The 17,169-nt window shown below is 41.5% G+C and overlaps 1 protein-coding gene across 1 annotated transcript in view; it reads left to right on the forward strand.

The window, feature by feature from the left end:
• The first annotated feature begins 5,083 nt into the window (after nt 1–5,083).
• The window catches only part of AMER3 (APC membrane recruitment protein 3), a 44,261-nt gene continuing 32,175 nt past the window's right edge, over nt 5,084–17,169 (forward strand). The window contains exons 1-2 of the mRNA XM_075099357.1: nt 5,084–5,177; nt 12,102–15,158. Coding sequence (XP_074955458.1) covers nt 12,123–15,140 — 3,018 coding nt within the window. The 5' untranslated portion in view covers nt 5,084–5,177; nt 12,102–12,122 and the 3' untranslated portion in view covers nt 15,141–15,158. The remainder of the gene's footprint in view (nt 5,178–12,101; nt 15,159–17,169) is intronic.

The following is a 17,169-nucleotide window of genomic DNA, read 5'->3' on the forward strand; positions in this document are numbered from 1 at the left end:
GAACAGAGTATCCACCCTACTGTAAGATAGCGCCACTTGCATGGCCCCAGCTGAGCTCAGCTCCCAGACTTCTGTCCTCAAACACACTGTTCCTCTGTCTCCCAGCCACCATACCACCCTGGCTTGCACTGGCACTTGGCTATTGGTTGGAAAATGGCTACTGCACATTCATAAGAGAAATATGTAACAGGTTAATGTGCTTGAATACTGTCTAGGCATATCGGCTCGCTTAGAAATGTTAATAATCCCACTGTAAAAAAATCAAACAGCTGGGAGAGATTGTTTTGTTGCAGAGCTATAGCAAAGCCAAAGCCACGAAAGGATAAAGCCCAAAGAATAGTGCTCAGCAAATCACCCCTCTCTAAACAGCCTGCCAGCTAGAAGACCCATAAAATACCATTTTTTAAAACCTGCTGGTAATTAGTGTATCTGCAAACCAAATGATGACCTTGGCATTGTCAATACTCATGATACATTAATGGATCACTTTGTCAGAAGCTGAGTTCTTTCAGTTTTACTGCTTTATTTACTCTAACTGCAAAAACATATTAACGGTCATATTTCACTACCATGAGAGCCTTGCTGGCACGCAGGAGGTAGGAAACAAGAGAAACAAACACCACCAAACATTATCTCTAGGTCTGCTAGCAAGCTGCATTTAAAAGCCAGCATTTTATTCAATTCTAAGATGTACAACTTGCTGCTTTAAAATGAAACTTGGCTGTGACATTACCACCATCAAGATGAATCCAGCACACAGATTTGTTTCTAAAATATATGTTCAACTGAGTAAATCAACCGTAAGCATTTCTAACTGCATTTCTACCAGCTGCACTGCTGGTGATTTCAAAGGCTTCATTTTTTGTCCATCTTCTAAATGTTTTTTTCTTTGCCTGTTTTTAAATACCAACTGGCAGATAAGTGGGATTTTACGTACAGTAAGGTGCTGCCTGTCAGTTAGCAAACTAGCTGTAATGCTTTTTTCCTTGAGGTCCCACCAACTATACACTCAGCCAAGAGGTTTCTTCCCTCAGAACAGGAGTTGTGATTTGGTTCACAGCCCCCATACCACCCATGAGGTGATAACATGATTAGTCCCATCTTGAAGTCACTCAACACTCCTTCCTGCCCTCAAGGACATCACTATAGGCACTCTGAGGGCTGCCTGGCAGGCAGAACAGCCAAGCTTTTTAATACCAGTACTGAAAGGGGGTCTTGCAACCCTACCTGCTCGACCTCATCCCCTTGGCAGCAAATATGGCAACAACAGCGCCTCACAGGGAAAACAGGCAGGAGATGTTGAGGTGGAATACCCTTACAGAAATCTGTGGATAAAAACCCCTTCTATTTCCTTTGCTAAGTACTGATGTTATTAACAGCAATTCACAATCCTAAATTTTGCAGCAGACACTAGCTCACCAAGTAACTGAGAAAAGAGTAGCAATTAACTTTATGTAAGTCCTGGGAAGTGGTCAGATAAGTAACAAAGGTTGTTCCCTTCAACCTAGGGCAGTCTTCTGCTAGCAATCTGGAGAGAAAGAGCTCCATATCCCATTACCAATTCCCTATGACATGCAAAACCAAGAAATACTGATAAGAATCCATGAATAATTAAATGTAAGCTGATGTTAGCAGAAAGCTCAACTGGATTGGGGATGTTAGGCTCGTCATTAGTTCACTGGCAGGAAATAGCCTTGGTCAAATTCACTCTGTAAGTAATTCCTTGGAAACAAATAGAACTATCTCAGCAAACAGCTTTGTTCTGAGTCTCAGGGTTAAAGAATCTGCTGCATTCTTCCATGACAGGATTTTTTAAAATAGTTTGCTTTTGTGAGTTGCTCATGCTAATAGTTGTCTTCAATCACTTGCTGCAAACATTTGCTACCCACACTGGGGAGATGTAGGCTTCCAAGTTCTGGAAGACTGGGCCTGCTTCATCTAAAAACTCCCTCTGTGTGTTTCCATACAGCCCCTTATGTGGATTTTTCTCCTCCTTTCCCCAGTCCTCCTCATTGGATACCAAGGAACCCTGCTGCCCTACTCTTGCCATGCCAGGGACTGTACGTTCCTTAGTCCATCTTCTCTCAAGGGCCCTCTTCTTACTCCCCATGACAAGGGCTGTGTGCTTCTGCTAAACAGATGGCAGCTGTTCTGTGTGCCCCTCATTTACAGTTTTCTGATTTGCCTTTCCTTTTATGCCCACTGATGCCAAAAACAATTCTGGACAGACTGAATTAATCAGAATTAATCAGAGAGGATTATTAGATTCTACAAGAGTCAACATTTTGAACCAAGGTGCTCAATGGCCACAGTGAAATAGCCTGAAATGAAGTGATAGAAGAAAAGACTAGTTTATGGAACTACTAGTCGAGAACTATATAGGAAGAAAAAAAAAGCTTTATTGCAATGCAAAAGGCTACCATGGTTCAGCTGCTATTCAGCATACCAGTGCATTTACCAGTGCATGTAATGAGATTGTGATTTAGGCCAATGCAGGCTACGCCTATGGATGGCTATGGCCATGGCCACAGATAGCTATGGATAGCTATCCTGTGGCTGGCCAATGGATTTAGACCACTTCCTGTGACGAAGGGAAATAAAAGGCCCAGGAGACGGAAATGTTTGTCCATATGGACATCCTAAAGTAAACAGCCTAAACCCAGGTGTTCTCTCATCACAGGAGATGCTTTACCTGAGTCACCATGAACAGATTTGGGTATCTCATCCAGATCTAGAGTGACCTCCTCTAACTCCTCCAGCAAAGGGAAAACAACAAGTGCCATTTGTTAGAAACAGGGACATCTGTACGAGAGCTTTCCCAGCTCCTGAGGGGCAGCAGCAGACTGTCCCAGAGGCAGCAGGTATGGAAACTACCTGAAACACTACTGGAGCTAAGAGCTCCTCCCTTACCAGATTCTCTTCTCTAAATCTTTGAGGATGGCTTGCCTTATTGAGCTTGAGTTGAACATGAAGTAGGCTTCAAATGCAATTTTAAGTGCTCTCTGTTATTTATTTCTTTCTCTACGTGGCATAGTGCCTTTAACTTTAATGCCTACACTTTAGAGTTGAGAAACTCAGCTCAGAAATTGTGTGCATGAATAATTTTCCGATTAAAAAATCTAAACTCCTAGTTTTGCTAGGTTTGCTCAGACAATACCAACACCAGCCATCAGCCTTGAATCAGCACCAGAAGTGACATCTGACTGACTCTCGTGTCTATCAGCATTTCTAACAAGCCTTGGTGTTACTTTGAACAAAGAAGGACTACAAAGTTTTAAAGGCTGTCTGTTTCCAAAACAGAGTGCACAAAGTAGAGGCTGTCAAAAGCAACATCACTGCAGAGCAACAACGTACTACTGGAAAACTCGGTGGTTTCATATACCCATCATGAAGAAAGGCTTCCTCCTATATTAAAACAAATATTTCATGCAGAACAAAAAAACATCAAATCTATTTATAGTTAATGTATTTTCTCTCGTGGTTGGTCTTAATCTACTTGCCAGAGGTAGTAGGATTCACCCACAGCTTGTTCTTCCATCCTGCCGGTCTTTTGGTGTAGTCACACAAAGGCTTTCTACTTGTTGAAGGTTAGACTTAACCTGGGGTGTTTTCCAGGATATAACTTTCTAGTCTCTACCATTGGGGACACCTGAGTGTCTTACTGGATGACACTCAGAGCAGGAGGACTCTGTTCTGCCTCCTTTAAAATTTACCTGTCTGATTTTTCAGCTTTAGAAGCTTAGACAGCACAAAAGTTTAAGCTCCTTCCCTCCCCCATCTCCAGGGTTCAGCTAAAGCACACTGTGAAAAGGAAGATGAGAACAGGGAGCACGTTAAGGCTTTTGTTCCCTTTCTGCTGTCATGTGGGGACAGAAGAGATCAGCTCTCTGACTGATGCACCCGCTCCAGTTGTGAGGCAACACTTATCTTCAGTTCATACAAAGCCAGAGGATTTTCTAAATATGTGCACAGGTTGGACCTCTCTGAACTTGCTCTGTCTCAATCATCTGAGAGCTGCCTGTTCACTACCTTAGAGCAACGGTGATGTTAGCCCCTACATCGGAAGGGTAAACTGCCTGCAGATATGCCAGTCTGTACACAAACTACTGCATTATCCTAGAGTACAGCTCTAAACTGCAGCTTACAGGAGAACTGCTGAAGTGGATTAAGCCACTGCTTCATGGCACACACTTCTGCTATTAAGAGGGTCCTACCATGCCCCCAATAAAGGTTTTCAACAAGGAGGAAGGAGAAGGCAGGGCAGTTGAGAGACTGATGTAAAGGACTCAGAGGAGAGTTAATGGGGAGGGACAATCAAGATATGATGAAGTTGGAAGCCCTTCACAGGGACAGGGCTGGGGCAAGGATGCCAGCTTCACACTCTTGTGAAATTAAAGCTCTGGTGTTTGTGATGGTAATAAACTCACCTATATAAAAAAGAATGATGTTGTAATATCAGATGTTGACTTCACTGCACACTCAAGCAGAAGTTAGACTTACTGCAAGGAGAATTCAGTAAATCATGTTTGATGAAGGTAATATGAGGCCAACATCAAGTACTCTAGCTTTGGGCAGCAGAAATATTAACTCTGCCACTTTGCTCCCACATGAAATCCTCTCTAACTTCAGAATTAACAAAAGCCCTACAAGGGGTGGTACAGTCCAATAATCTGCATATGATGCACAGTGAATCATCTCACTAACCTAAGAATATGTTATGACCACTTTTCCTGAACCCTAGCCAGAAACAAAAAAAATATGTGAGAAATTAAATTAATTTGGATGTGTTTCTCCCTATTTAATAAGCAGTCACATAGAGAGGAATCAAAATGCTGGCTCAGGACTCCCAAGCTTACCTTCTGGGCTTTTATTCCTTAGAAATGGAGGCATTTCCATGGCATCAAGCAGATGGCCGAAATAAGCGTCTTTCCTAAATCAAGCTACATGTGGAAGCCTAGAATCTATGTAAAGTACAAAAAAGCTACAAGCAGGAGGAATGAGGGGGTGGGAATGAAGGAAGAAGGAGGAGGAAAAGACAGGGGGTGGAGAGTAACACCGGAGAGCAGCAGTGGTCCAGCCCCTCAGAATCTGAAAAGCATCACAGGAGCCTCTGGATAAAGACCTGCCCCAGTAGCAAGGCTAGGAGACAGAGGATTTCTGCTCAGTGATAAAGCATGGTGAGTAGGATTTTTGTGATATGCCTTATTGTTTGCTCTGATGCAATGGCATTTCCTTTGCTCTGGTACTCACAGGAACTCTGACGGACTATTAATTTGGGATGACTGCTCATTTTTGAAGCATTTTTTTTTACTTATTTTTCCATACATCTGACAAGTATGTGCCTGTATTTATAAAATGCACAGCCTATCTCATTTTAAAGCAACAAATTACTGAAAACAGCCAAAGCTGACAGTATTAACACTTTGCTGTCTGGTACCAACAGACTGCTGGTCAGAGCAAGTGAAAAATGCCCTGTTTTCTCCTCAGGTACACAGCAGAAATCTGCTTAGCTGCCTTTTCCTTGTAATAGTGATGACTAAATAGCTCCCTGTGCAGGAGTTTATGCTGCCCTTTTACATGGTGGAATTGGAACATTTCAAGCAGTTACATTTCTTTCAGCTGCAGGTATAGAAGAAAACTGAGTGAGGGGTGCAGAGGTTTTGTCAGAGGCAGCCTCCTTTTGTCATGGTCTCAGCCTCCTTCCACCCTGCTGCCCGCCCCACACGGGGCTGGGGGAAGCGATGGGTGCCCCATGGGGATTCCTCCTGTCAGCATACAGCAGGACTATGTTGGGAGTAGAAACGTGGTTAATTTTACTACAAAAAATCCTGAGCTCCACGGAACAGTTGGCAGGGCTTAAAGGAAGGTTCAGGCTTCCCTATACCACACTGCTAATAAGATTAAGCATTTAACTACACATCCTTCTAGTATTCTGCTGAAGGGTGTAAGATTTTACTTTGTGTGTTCATGAGAAAGCCATTGCCTGACCTAAATGTATATGCAAATAATTAGTCATCCTGGGTTACCCAAGAGAGAAAATTGATTAAGGGGAATGATAAGGTACAGCCACTAATGATGAGAGGAGTAGTCCTATCAAGAGGCATGATCTTAATGCAGGTTTGTGTGTCACACAGGCGTCTTAAAAAATAAACATTCTTCTGTTTCCGGAATCATGACCGTCCCTGATTACATCCTCCATCCTTTCTACCCTGTTCTTTTCTGTTTTCTAATGGAGATGAGATACTAGCAGAGTAATCAGTTTAAGTGAGCAGATGAGCCCTGCTTTAAAATCCTCTTTGGTTTTCACCATAAGAACTGTTATATTTCTTTGCTTACTAGAAACAGTATTAGAATTACTGCAGGCAGGATATCACTACCCTTTAGCAAGGAAACATTTTACTGCTTTGTAGTTAAAAATCAAATTAACAGAATGGAATATATGCCATGATTATTAGTATTTCCATTATTAACTTTCATCTTCTGAGATAGAGAGTTAAGGCTTTTGACTGTAAATAAAATCTTATTCCAAAAATAATCCCCTGCCCCAACTTTACTGAGAGCACCAGCTGTTCTTTATGCATTGCTAACTGATTAGATCCTAAACATTAAAAATTTGTATTGTCCATTGACTTTAAAAGTAGCTGTGGCTCTGATCACCTCATGCTTGCTTGTCTTTACATTTTAGGACTTCCAACTGGTGCCCCACAGAAATCCTGCCAAGGTTAACAAGGCATAGGAAGAGAGAGCCTCCCAGAGCGCTCTGTTCTTTTTCCCTTTCCCATTATACAATTTATAAAAAAATATTTTTAAAATAATTTAATCTTTAAGTGCATCCATTTTAAGCATAATACATGTCCAAATGCACAAACCAGATATAAGTTTCCAGGAAATTTAATTATGCTACCATTTTTGTTTGGAAAGGAGGGGTACCATTTTCAAAGGTAACTCTGATGCTCAGGATCTTAAGCCTGATTGATATGAAGCCACTTGTGGAGAAGGGATTTTAGACTCATTCCAAACTTGCATTCTAAAAAATAAAAGCAGTCTGAACAGAGTTGTTTTTTTTTTTTAATTAAAAAAAATCTAAAAGAGTATGCAATGTTTATTAACTCTTTCATTTAATAAAAGGAAAACACTTGGAGGGAGGTGAAATAAAGACTCCAAATCGTATGCAGAATTCTGCTTAGCAAGAGACAGCAAGGTACCATCTCCACAACCTGCCAATTTTAAGAATGAACTAAACGTAAAGAAGCAGAAAACACTCCTATCTCCCCTGCAAAATGATGACTGTATTCTAAATTTTGCTTATTTTTGTACCAAAGAGAGACAATTATATATAGATGACACATCAAACAAGCAAGTAAGAGTGTCCAAGACAGACAGCTGGTAAGATTTTGGAATAAATGAACCTTAATTATATTTTTTCCTACTTAAGCAAAAGTAATTTTGAGCCAAACTTGCCACAGCCAGAGAGTTCATCTAATCTTCCTCTTTGCAATACTGTTATTTCTATCCATGCAACATCACTGAAGCAGATACTTCTACTTTCCCAGTAGGATGATCTTCCTAGAGTTATGCTTAGGAGGACTGCTATTTTAGCTACTGGTACATTAAAGCACAATCTATTTTACCTTTTAGAAGATAACTTAAACAAACATTCCCACCATAGATAAGCTAGTAAGATATAGGATAATAACTTTGACACCAGCCCAAAACCCAAAGCAAGTCTTTCCCAATTCCTCCAGAGAGTTAAAACTGTGAACAGCTCAGCCTGGCAGAAAGCTTTGGGGTCCATGGGCAGAGGCAAGTGACCCCTCTTTTCTCTGACCCACACATCAGAGGCAATATTTGAACAGTTTGAATCCTGCTTCCACCCATCTTCCTCCTGCTTCCTAATGAATGTCCAGTCCAGCTCCAGTGCACCCCTCTTTGGCCTCCTTGTCTGTTGACCTGGACTTAGGTAGAATTTAGGCCATCTGAATATGGCTCTTATTAACCAGAACAGTTACCTAACTCAGTCTTGTTCAGGTCCTCATAACCTAAGACTATAAGCAATTGCTGTGACTGTCCTAAAACCATGTCTCCTCAGCCCACAGGAATGTGCTCACCTTCCCATTCTAAAACTTTCACTTACTTTTTGATGAATCCCAGACAAAATAAAACCTTCTGTGTTTATGAAAAGGCTGTCAGCCACCCTGCACAGATGGTACATGTTTGAACATGAAGTATCTCTATATTTTTATGAGCAATATTATCCAAATTTAAACCAAAACATTATTTCCATTATAAGCCCAAAATCCGGATCTAATTGCCTGCTTAGACACGTGTGAAATCTTAAAAGTGAGCAGCTGGCATGATCAGGACAGATAAAAGTACTGTTTGCTGTAGATGGGAAGTCTCAATGCTGCTGCACCTAAGATAATTTTAAATTACAATTAAACTGTACCCCAGTATAAGATTTGAGGATGTCTTCTATTTAAACATGTGTTCCATAAGTGATTTCACAGATATTCAAAAAAGAGGTCAAGTAACATTAATGAAGAAAACATCCAGAGCTTGTTGAAAACAGAACAAGCTAGCCTTTGTAGATGGACTGCTAGTTTCCACAGGTTTCTGTTCTTTACAGTGATTTTTTAATTTCAAAATATATTTTTTTTTGCAAAGGTGGAAATCAGTCCCTCATATACTCTTTATCCCTGTGGAAGAAAAGATATACTGCAAGTTAAGTCCAAGAGGAGAATAATTAAAAAGGAGCAGAGACAGGCAATAGTGTAGCTGAGTGCAGGGGTCAAGAAATCCCAGAGAAGATGTACCATTTTTTAAATGCCTAAAATAATTTTTCACAGAATTTTGATTAGCTTTACATAACCACTGGAGGCTAACTTTCCCTTACAGCACTTTAATCTGTTTCTAACTTCACTGGTACATCTTCCGGGGTTAGACATATGACTGTGTCCCTGCAGAGAGGGGAAAAAAGGTATCATGGTATAGCCCATTACAACCAAAACTGCTAAAAGTATTAATCAGTATAGAAAGAAAGTAGCATCACAAATATTTCTGTTCTGTATTTGGAAAGAAGCTCATTGATAATTTAGAGCATATGATGATATAAATATATGAGGAACTCATAGTATGGTAATTGACAAAACAGCATGTGAGACAAATATTTTTAAAAATCTGCAGACTCTAGTAGTCTGCCCTTAAGAGCCCTTAAGAGTTGACTGAGGAGATCTTCCCTTTCTTGGTGTTAATTTTTAATAGCATTTTTAACAGGGAAGATTTCTGACACGCCGCCAGTTTTCAAACAGGATAAGCAGGATGACACAATGAACTAGATACTAAATAGTCTGGCATGAATCCTGCAGAAAAAGGAGAAAAAGAATATATGGGATTAAACAGACACATTAAACAATTATAATACAAAGTTGGTTATTATATGCATAGTAGATCTTAAAAAACAAACAAAGAAAACCCAAAAAAAACAAAACCCAAAACCATCCTAACTTACATTTTTCCTTATCAGAGGAAACTGAAAAGGTAGCATAGGCTACCATCAGTGTGTCTTACGTTATTATACTACATATATTCTCAGTACAGATGTTATTCAGACTATTTAGACTTTCAAGTTAAAACTGTTCATCTAATCTATAAAAAAAGACAGAAGATCAAGCCTTGAAGTTTCTAGACCCAGTTATCAAACTGGTAATCCATTGTTTTTCTTATAACGGAGACACAATTCAGATCAAAGATTTCTTTATTCAAAAGATTAGATAATGGTGCCCCGAATTCTTAGGTTTAATAAGTTTCATACCTGATAATAAAACCTCTAAAAGCCTTTTTAATGCATCTACAGAAAAATTTCCAAAGTATACAATTTCCTACAAAAATGACCCTTGCTTCATACTCAGAATGGACAGAAACAGCTGTAGACTTCAAGCAGTCCTACATAACATCGTTATAATGCTAGCATTTGCCATGTCACACACTTCTAAGGAGCTTCTCAGCAGCAGGACTTCCCGCAGGGACACAGTACCTACTTCTACAAATGCAAAGGACTGAGGTGTCAGACGCTTTACTTTTGCAATATTAATAATTGGTCTTGCACCAGCTGTTTCTGATCATTTTCACAACTCTGCTGGAGTTCTGTGCACTGAATGTCTTCTCAATCACACTTTGCTTTTCAGAAAAGGAATGTAATCATATCCCAGTGACCTATTTCTGAATATGCAAAACAAGTTTCCTGTAGCATCAGTGAACTCCCGATACCTGACAGTGTAGTAAAATGTTTACTGGCTTTCATTAGGAATGCTCTGCAATACTCACATGCAGCCCCAAATGCAAATAAATGTGCCAACATCTCAGTCATACTGATAGAAGTTCATCTATCACCACCCACCCCGTTTTCCACACAGCCATACTCTTGATGTCAAATACTCACACTTTACCCTTACGTTTTCTACCATTTGTCACTGACCTACATTTAGTTGTAAATATTGCTAATCACCTGCCAGTTTGCAGCTTCTATAAGGAACAGGCTGTCACTGATCCGCCTGCTGGAGAAGTGCTGCAGGCGACAGAACTCCCAGGTACGCAGCCCTGCATCCGGTGAGGTGTTGGTCAGAGTGTTGCTGTTCCCAGCAAGCCCTGGCAACTGGAAAGGCTCTGGAGGCTACAGACAGCTATTACAGTTCAAGGTGACTAAAGACTGCTTTAAGTTGTACTTTAAGAGCATAGAAAGGCTAGGTTTGGTCTTGCATTTAAGATCTCTGCCTGTCTTTGTATTGGGTGCAGGTCTAGATCCAGGGATGTGATCTGAGTTTGTTCTCGAGGGAGTATTGGTAATTTTTCATTTCACCAGAGCTGTTACATACAGTTTGTCAAGGACTGCTGGAGCTAGCACTGTGTTTTTTGTATGTGTTGCAGAGTTCAATGGCTCTAAATGGTTTTAGATATGTCTACACTATTCAAAAAAAGATAAATTGTTAACTGAGGTCTCATTAAGTAAAGATCCAAGCACATTCTTTCAAGAACAGGACTTGGAGTTTTTGTCTTGCTTCCCATCCAGTAAAAATCTAGCTTCTCTAATGGCTTTTAGGAAGTGCTTGCTTCTTCCCTCACCTACCTTTATGTAAGTCAATTGACTTAATATTTAAGTTGATATAAGGCAGGAAAGGATGAGATGTGTCCATGAAATAACTGATAGAAAGCTGAAAGTGTCATGGCTAAAATAATTAATGACTAATTAGATGTATGAAAACATAAAACAGATTCAATACTAAACCATCCAGGCAGAGACCAAAATTGGCATTGATACAGGTAACAGTATTTTTAGAAATAGCTAATCAATGCAAAATGCAGATTCAGTGTGGCAATGCCTGAGAGTACTACACTGATCTTTGTACATTGGAAATGATGCTTCTGTCATAATTAGCAGTGATTTTCAATGTGACATTTTTGACTTTTTACAATCAAAGTAGTAGTGCAGAAAATTATACATTATGCTCAGGAGGAAGCAAAACTGGTAATTCAGTTTCAGCATGCTTCCCAGGGTAGTAGTGAGATTTGCGGATTTTCTGTTCGCAGGTAAGGATTATTTTAATATAAAGAGAGCATCATGTGTCAAGTGTTTGATCCATTTTCTCAGGAGATTTCCCATTTTGAGCTCTTTGTCCTCCTTAAAGGTACAAATTTATGAACTGCTGCCTCCCTCACGTTAAGGTTCCTCAGGAATTTCTTTTCATTGATGCCTCTTCTACATTTGGATCAGGACCTCTATCTTGTTAAAACCCATCCTGAAGTCATAATCTGAAATCCAAACCCCCTCATTTCTAACAGACAAAATGTTCTCTGAGTCTCAGCTACCAACCCATATTGTGTACAGTGTTCTCCTTGCTGGATCTTCCAGCCATTGCCAACATACCTTCAGTTTCACTTGATCTGCTTCTCACGCAATACCATGACCCAGTGATGGAAGTTTCTGGTGACAAACAAAACAATTATATAACGCTTAATATCCATCCTTTGTTCTCCAGATGTTTTCAAAGTTTACAAGTGCTAGCTACCAACCTCGCAATATTTTTATTCTGCTGTTTTTTTTGCAGAAACAGATGTAAGGAAGCAGTATGGAGCTCAAGAGAGGAAAGACCTTCATAAAATCCAGTGTGCAACATGAGAAGGTGCCACCAGTGCCCACAATTCCTAACAACAAAGATGATACAGGGAAAGACAAAAAGGCAGCTCTGGAGGGAAACCAAAGTGTAGCTGAAGTCCAGCTGGCATGTTTGGCCACGCACAAGAACTACAGATTTTCCACCAGAGGAGCAAGGAATGGGTCTGGTGACAACTGCCTGGAAAAATCATCTGGGTCCTCTTACAAATTTGTAAGGAAGAGTAAAACCCATGACTGCGTTCCTGAGGCAGACAAAACAGAGCACTGTAGCCCCAGCAGCAGGGTTTGTGAAGAAGGTTTTTCTGGAAAGGGTAAGGGCCGACTTGTCAATAGCATCAGCTTTTCAGGGATGTCCAGCTCCAGCAGTAAGAAAGAGTATGTGGTCAGCCCCAGCCAGTCTGTATGCAGCAGTCAGATGATCGATTACAGAAACTTTGTGCCACAGATGCCTTTTGTACCAGCTGTCGCAAAAACCATTCCGAGGAAGAGGATTTCCCTCAAGAGATCTAAGAAAGGGCTCAGAGATATATTTCATATAAAAAAAAATAAACCAGAAAGCCTCACGTTCCTGGTTGAGAAGGACAAGAATCTGTCCTCTCCAGGCTGCAAAAGTGAGTTGTCTGGGCGTCTTGCAAAGTATCTTTTCAAAACCGGAGAAACATTTGCAGCTGATTGCTTGTCACAAGACTGCTCAGACAGCGAACTGCAGTCTGACTCTTCCTATGACTGCTGCAACACCCTGTGCGAAGATGTTGCCTCGCTGAAGAGTTTTGATTCTCTCACTGGCTGTGGGGAAATCTTTGCTGATGAGAGCTCTGCTCACCTGGAGCTGGAGAACAACAAAGAGGTTCTGCTGAGACGAAGCAAGCACAAAGACAGCCCTGTCATGGGCTCTTTCCAAGGGGGTGTGGAGCAGTTGGCATCTCCTGGCCAGAATGAGACTGTTGAATTTGCAAAGTTTTGGGACAACATCAACAAATCAGTAAGGCTACATCAGAGTGCTCTGTTTGATAAGAAGTTACTGAAGATACCTGGTCCTGACGTGGAAAAGGCTAGAAGCCAGGCTGCTGCATCTGTGACAGACCCTCAAATGTCACCTGATAAAGACGGTGACAATTCCAAAGAGAACTCCACAGAAATAGGAACACCAAAAAGTGACAACCAGGAATCCACATCCACAAGTGATGAAGGCTACTATGATTCATTCTCTCCTGGACAAGATGATGAAGTGAAGGAAGCTCAGACCCCTGGGGTCCCAGGTAGATTTCCAAGAGACAGCTACAGCGGAGATGCCCTTTATGAGCTCTTCTATGACCCAAACGAAGTCAAAATAAACCCAGTCCTAGATGATGACTTGTGCACATCTGAGAGCATTTCAGAACAAGCTATTGAAATCCCTTTGTCCATTTACAGCTTTCATGTTGGAGCTGAGGAGAACATGGCTTCCCAACCAGCTCTAGACATTATCAGCCAGGGTTTCTTCCACAGCACATGGAAAGGCAAAGAATGTTTGCTAAAGCTCTGCGATACTGAGCTTTCACTTACCATGGGGATAATAAACTGGCTGCGAAAACACTCGGGACTAATTTCTTCCCCTGACTCTCTTCAAAGTCCTCAGTCACAGCCAGAAAAGTCTAATGATACATCGATCCTGCCCAGCCCCAGTCCAGAGCAGAAAGTGAGCACAGAAGCTCAGCAGGACAAACCAAGCAAGGAAGAATGTAACACATTTAACCTATGCGTGTCTTTGGATGAAAGCAAACCTGCAACCCAGGCCTCTTCAGTAAAGGTTGCTGAAAGAGACCACAGCCTGGACTCTTGCCCTAACACATCTAATTTGGATTTCCAAGGAAGGGAAGGGAGTCACTGCAAGGATTCATCTACAGCGCCTGGGACTGGGGAAACCACCAGAGCACAAAGTTATGCACCACAATCACAGGCTAACAGAGACAATCTGCAGACATCTTCAACTGAGAATGAGAAGGCAACAATTTCAGAAGGATGTGAGACATCGAGAGATAAAAACGCACTGCCAGCAAAGCTGAACAGAGAGAGTGGCTCCCAGAGCATTGAAAACCCTTTGTTAGATGATAGTCATGAAGTAGAATCATGTTACTCCTACAAGACTGCTGCGACCTCACTCCTGGATCCCCTTGAGAGGGAGGACAGAAATAAACCCATGTATCACTCTCTCTCTATTTCCTGTGACAAAACGCTGCAGCCTCTTACCCTCAGACGCTTCCAGAGCTACATTAGCCCCACACCAACAGAGAGCAGCACTAACATAGTGCAGCTCTTAGAGCGCTGTGTAACACAAGTGGCATCATTAAAAATCAGCTATGAAAACAAGCATCTGAAAGACAAATGCATTGGGAATGAAATGAACAATATCATTCATAAGATGTCTCAGTACAAAAACAAGTTATTGTTGCAAAATGAATGCAACTGCATTGCTCAAAATCCAGAATACTCCAGTATTCCTAGCCCAAACCAATACAATTATGAGACAAGTTTCCAGTCCAGTGGTCTGTATCATCTGAAGCCAAATGGGGAGCAAATTTGCTCTGAAGATCAGGAAAGTAGAGCAAAAATCCTCAATGAGGTTACCAGAAGCAAGATAAATTTTGAATATGCCCAGCTAAATAATCAAGCCCTCTCCTATTTAAAAGACTTTACATTTGATCTCAGTCCAAATGACTCTGCCCCTGCTACAACTCTTAGTAGACCAACATTTTTACCTCTCTTTAACTCTGTCTGCTCAAACATACCTGCTACTTTTTCACAAGCTTCATACAGCACCACCATTTCTCTAGCTGACTCACTGCAGCCTCAGGAGGCCAAGCAGTGCAGCCCAGGGCTGTGGAGTTATGCAGAGACCCCCTGCAGGGGCCTGGCTGGAGGGAGCGATCTGTCCCCTCACGCAGAGGCAGCAACCTCAGACACGGCAGTGACAGGGAGGAACCACCAGTAACACACCTGTATTGAGAAGGTGAGTGCTTATGGGAAGTCTGAAACTAAATGTAAAATAAGTAACATCTGTTCCCTTTTCACAGAGGGCCACTTACGGCAGTGGCCCTGATAAATACTGATAAACAGATAAACCTAAAATACTGATAAACCCTGATAAATACTCAGGGTTTCTTAGTTTCCAGTTTCATTGTTCTTAACTTTCACTTCAGCATGGTAGTTAAAAGTAATCAGAATTTAAATTACACAATTGCCCAAATCAGGGGCCATGTATAGCAGGTATCACATTCACTGAGTCTTACAAGTCCCATGCAAAGGTTGAAGCCCCATCTTCCACCCAGGTGTGGCAGTTCTCACACCAGCTGAAGCAGGGAAAACTTTTACTTCTCCCACTCCAGGACCTGCCACGTTTGGAACAACATGGTGGCTATGGCTGCCTGGCCACAGACTGCCAGCAGCATTCAGCTCAGATTCCTCACTACTGGCTCATGAAATCCTCTTGCTACATAATGACAGCGTAAAATTTATGCCCTGCTTCTCCTCTGGAGTGATAACTGGATATTAGACAGAGCTCTCTACTGGAGTCCTGATGTTGTGAGCTGCTACACAGGGGGTCACACAAGAAAGCCAGAGATCTGCAATATTAAGTCACAGTGCGGGCAGACAGACATACCCTGTCCTTCAGGAGAGGGATTATAGGGTCTGTGCTGCACCTCAAGCTTTTTAAAATCCTTGAGCCATGTTTACATAGTATAGGGAGATACAGAAATCAATCCCTGATTTAGGGTAAGAAACACCTCTGCTGTAAAACAGAAAAAAGCTGATCAAGTACACAGCCTTTGGCCTGGTTCAGATTTACCTGTCACACAAGGCTTTAGGTCAGAACAGATACTATCTGTACAGACTGCTCTAACTCAAGCCAGCTGAGAAATCCTCTGTCCTCCAGTTGCTGAGAAGAATCTATCATAGAAGTATACAACTTGTGTAAATTCTCTGTCATGTGCCCTGCCAAATCTGACAGATTGGCTGGACTCTGCCCAGCCCTGGCACTCTCAGAAGGAGCCTTTGGAGGTGGTGGAAGAAGGAGAGGAGGCTGCAGGAAAAGCCAGGATAGAGAATTAAGGAACAGCTCATTATTGAACAGAGGGACCCAGGGAACACAACACTTTTCTCTGGCTCTTGTTGCTCAGAGCAGCGTGACTGCTAAAGGCTTCTCAAGCAGCACAAACTAAAAAGGACAGTGTCTCTCTCTGCATGAGGCAAAAACACCCTTATGTTCTGAAGTTTTGGAGATTCAGCCACCCACTTTGCTATTTACATCTTCGTGAAAGTGCCCTTCCCCACTAACAAGTCTCCCATTGCAGGGAGGGATATTTTCCAGTGGTCTGCATGAAGTTAAGGCTTAGAGACTGCCAGTTTTCAATACTCTTTACTAACACATTGTCTAGTTATAACCTGTCCATCAGTGAACTAGGTCTTCCTCTAGTGAAAGACATGATTTTGTTTTTTTCATTTTTGTTGCTAACAATGCTGCAAAGAGTGCTGACTAGCAAGCCACCTTCTTGTGTCACCAGATTTTTGGGCAGAACTTGCCATTCAAGGACACACCATAGTCCTTAGAACTACTTGCCTCTTTTAGATTATTTCTGAAATTTAAAATTCAGTACAGATAAGGAAAGGTTTGCGGTCACAGACAGTGTATTTAAGAAACTAGTGCTAGGCACAGATTTTAGGGTTAGAACAGCAGATCAATGTATGCATTGGCCTGATATTTTTAGTTTGTTGTGAATATTAATCCGCAGGGTACTGCTAAGAATATCCCTGCCTTCACAGGCTAGGAACGTAAAGGGATTCTAATTTTGAGGAGTCGCTTTCTGGTAGGAGCGGAGAAGGGAGTCATAGCTGTCATGACTGTCAGAAGTGGTAACAGACTGTATCTTTATACTGTACAAGATATATCTCAAGTAGACATTACTGGACTCAGGGCACTTTCTTCTGCACTGTATCAAATGGCAGCTGCTGTATGCCACCAT

Source organism: Phalacrocorax aristotelis, chromosome 7 (assembly GCF_949628215.1).
Source record: "Phalacrocorax aristotelis chromosome 7, bGulAri2.1, whole genome shotgun sequence".
In the NCBI taxonomy this organism is placed as follows: Eukaryota; Metazoa; Chordata; class Aves; order Suliformes; family Phalacrocoracidae; genus Phalacrocorax; species Phalacrocorax aristotelis.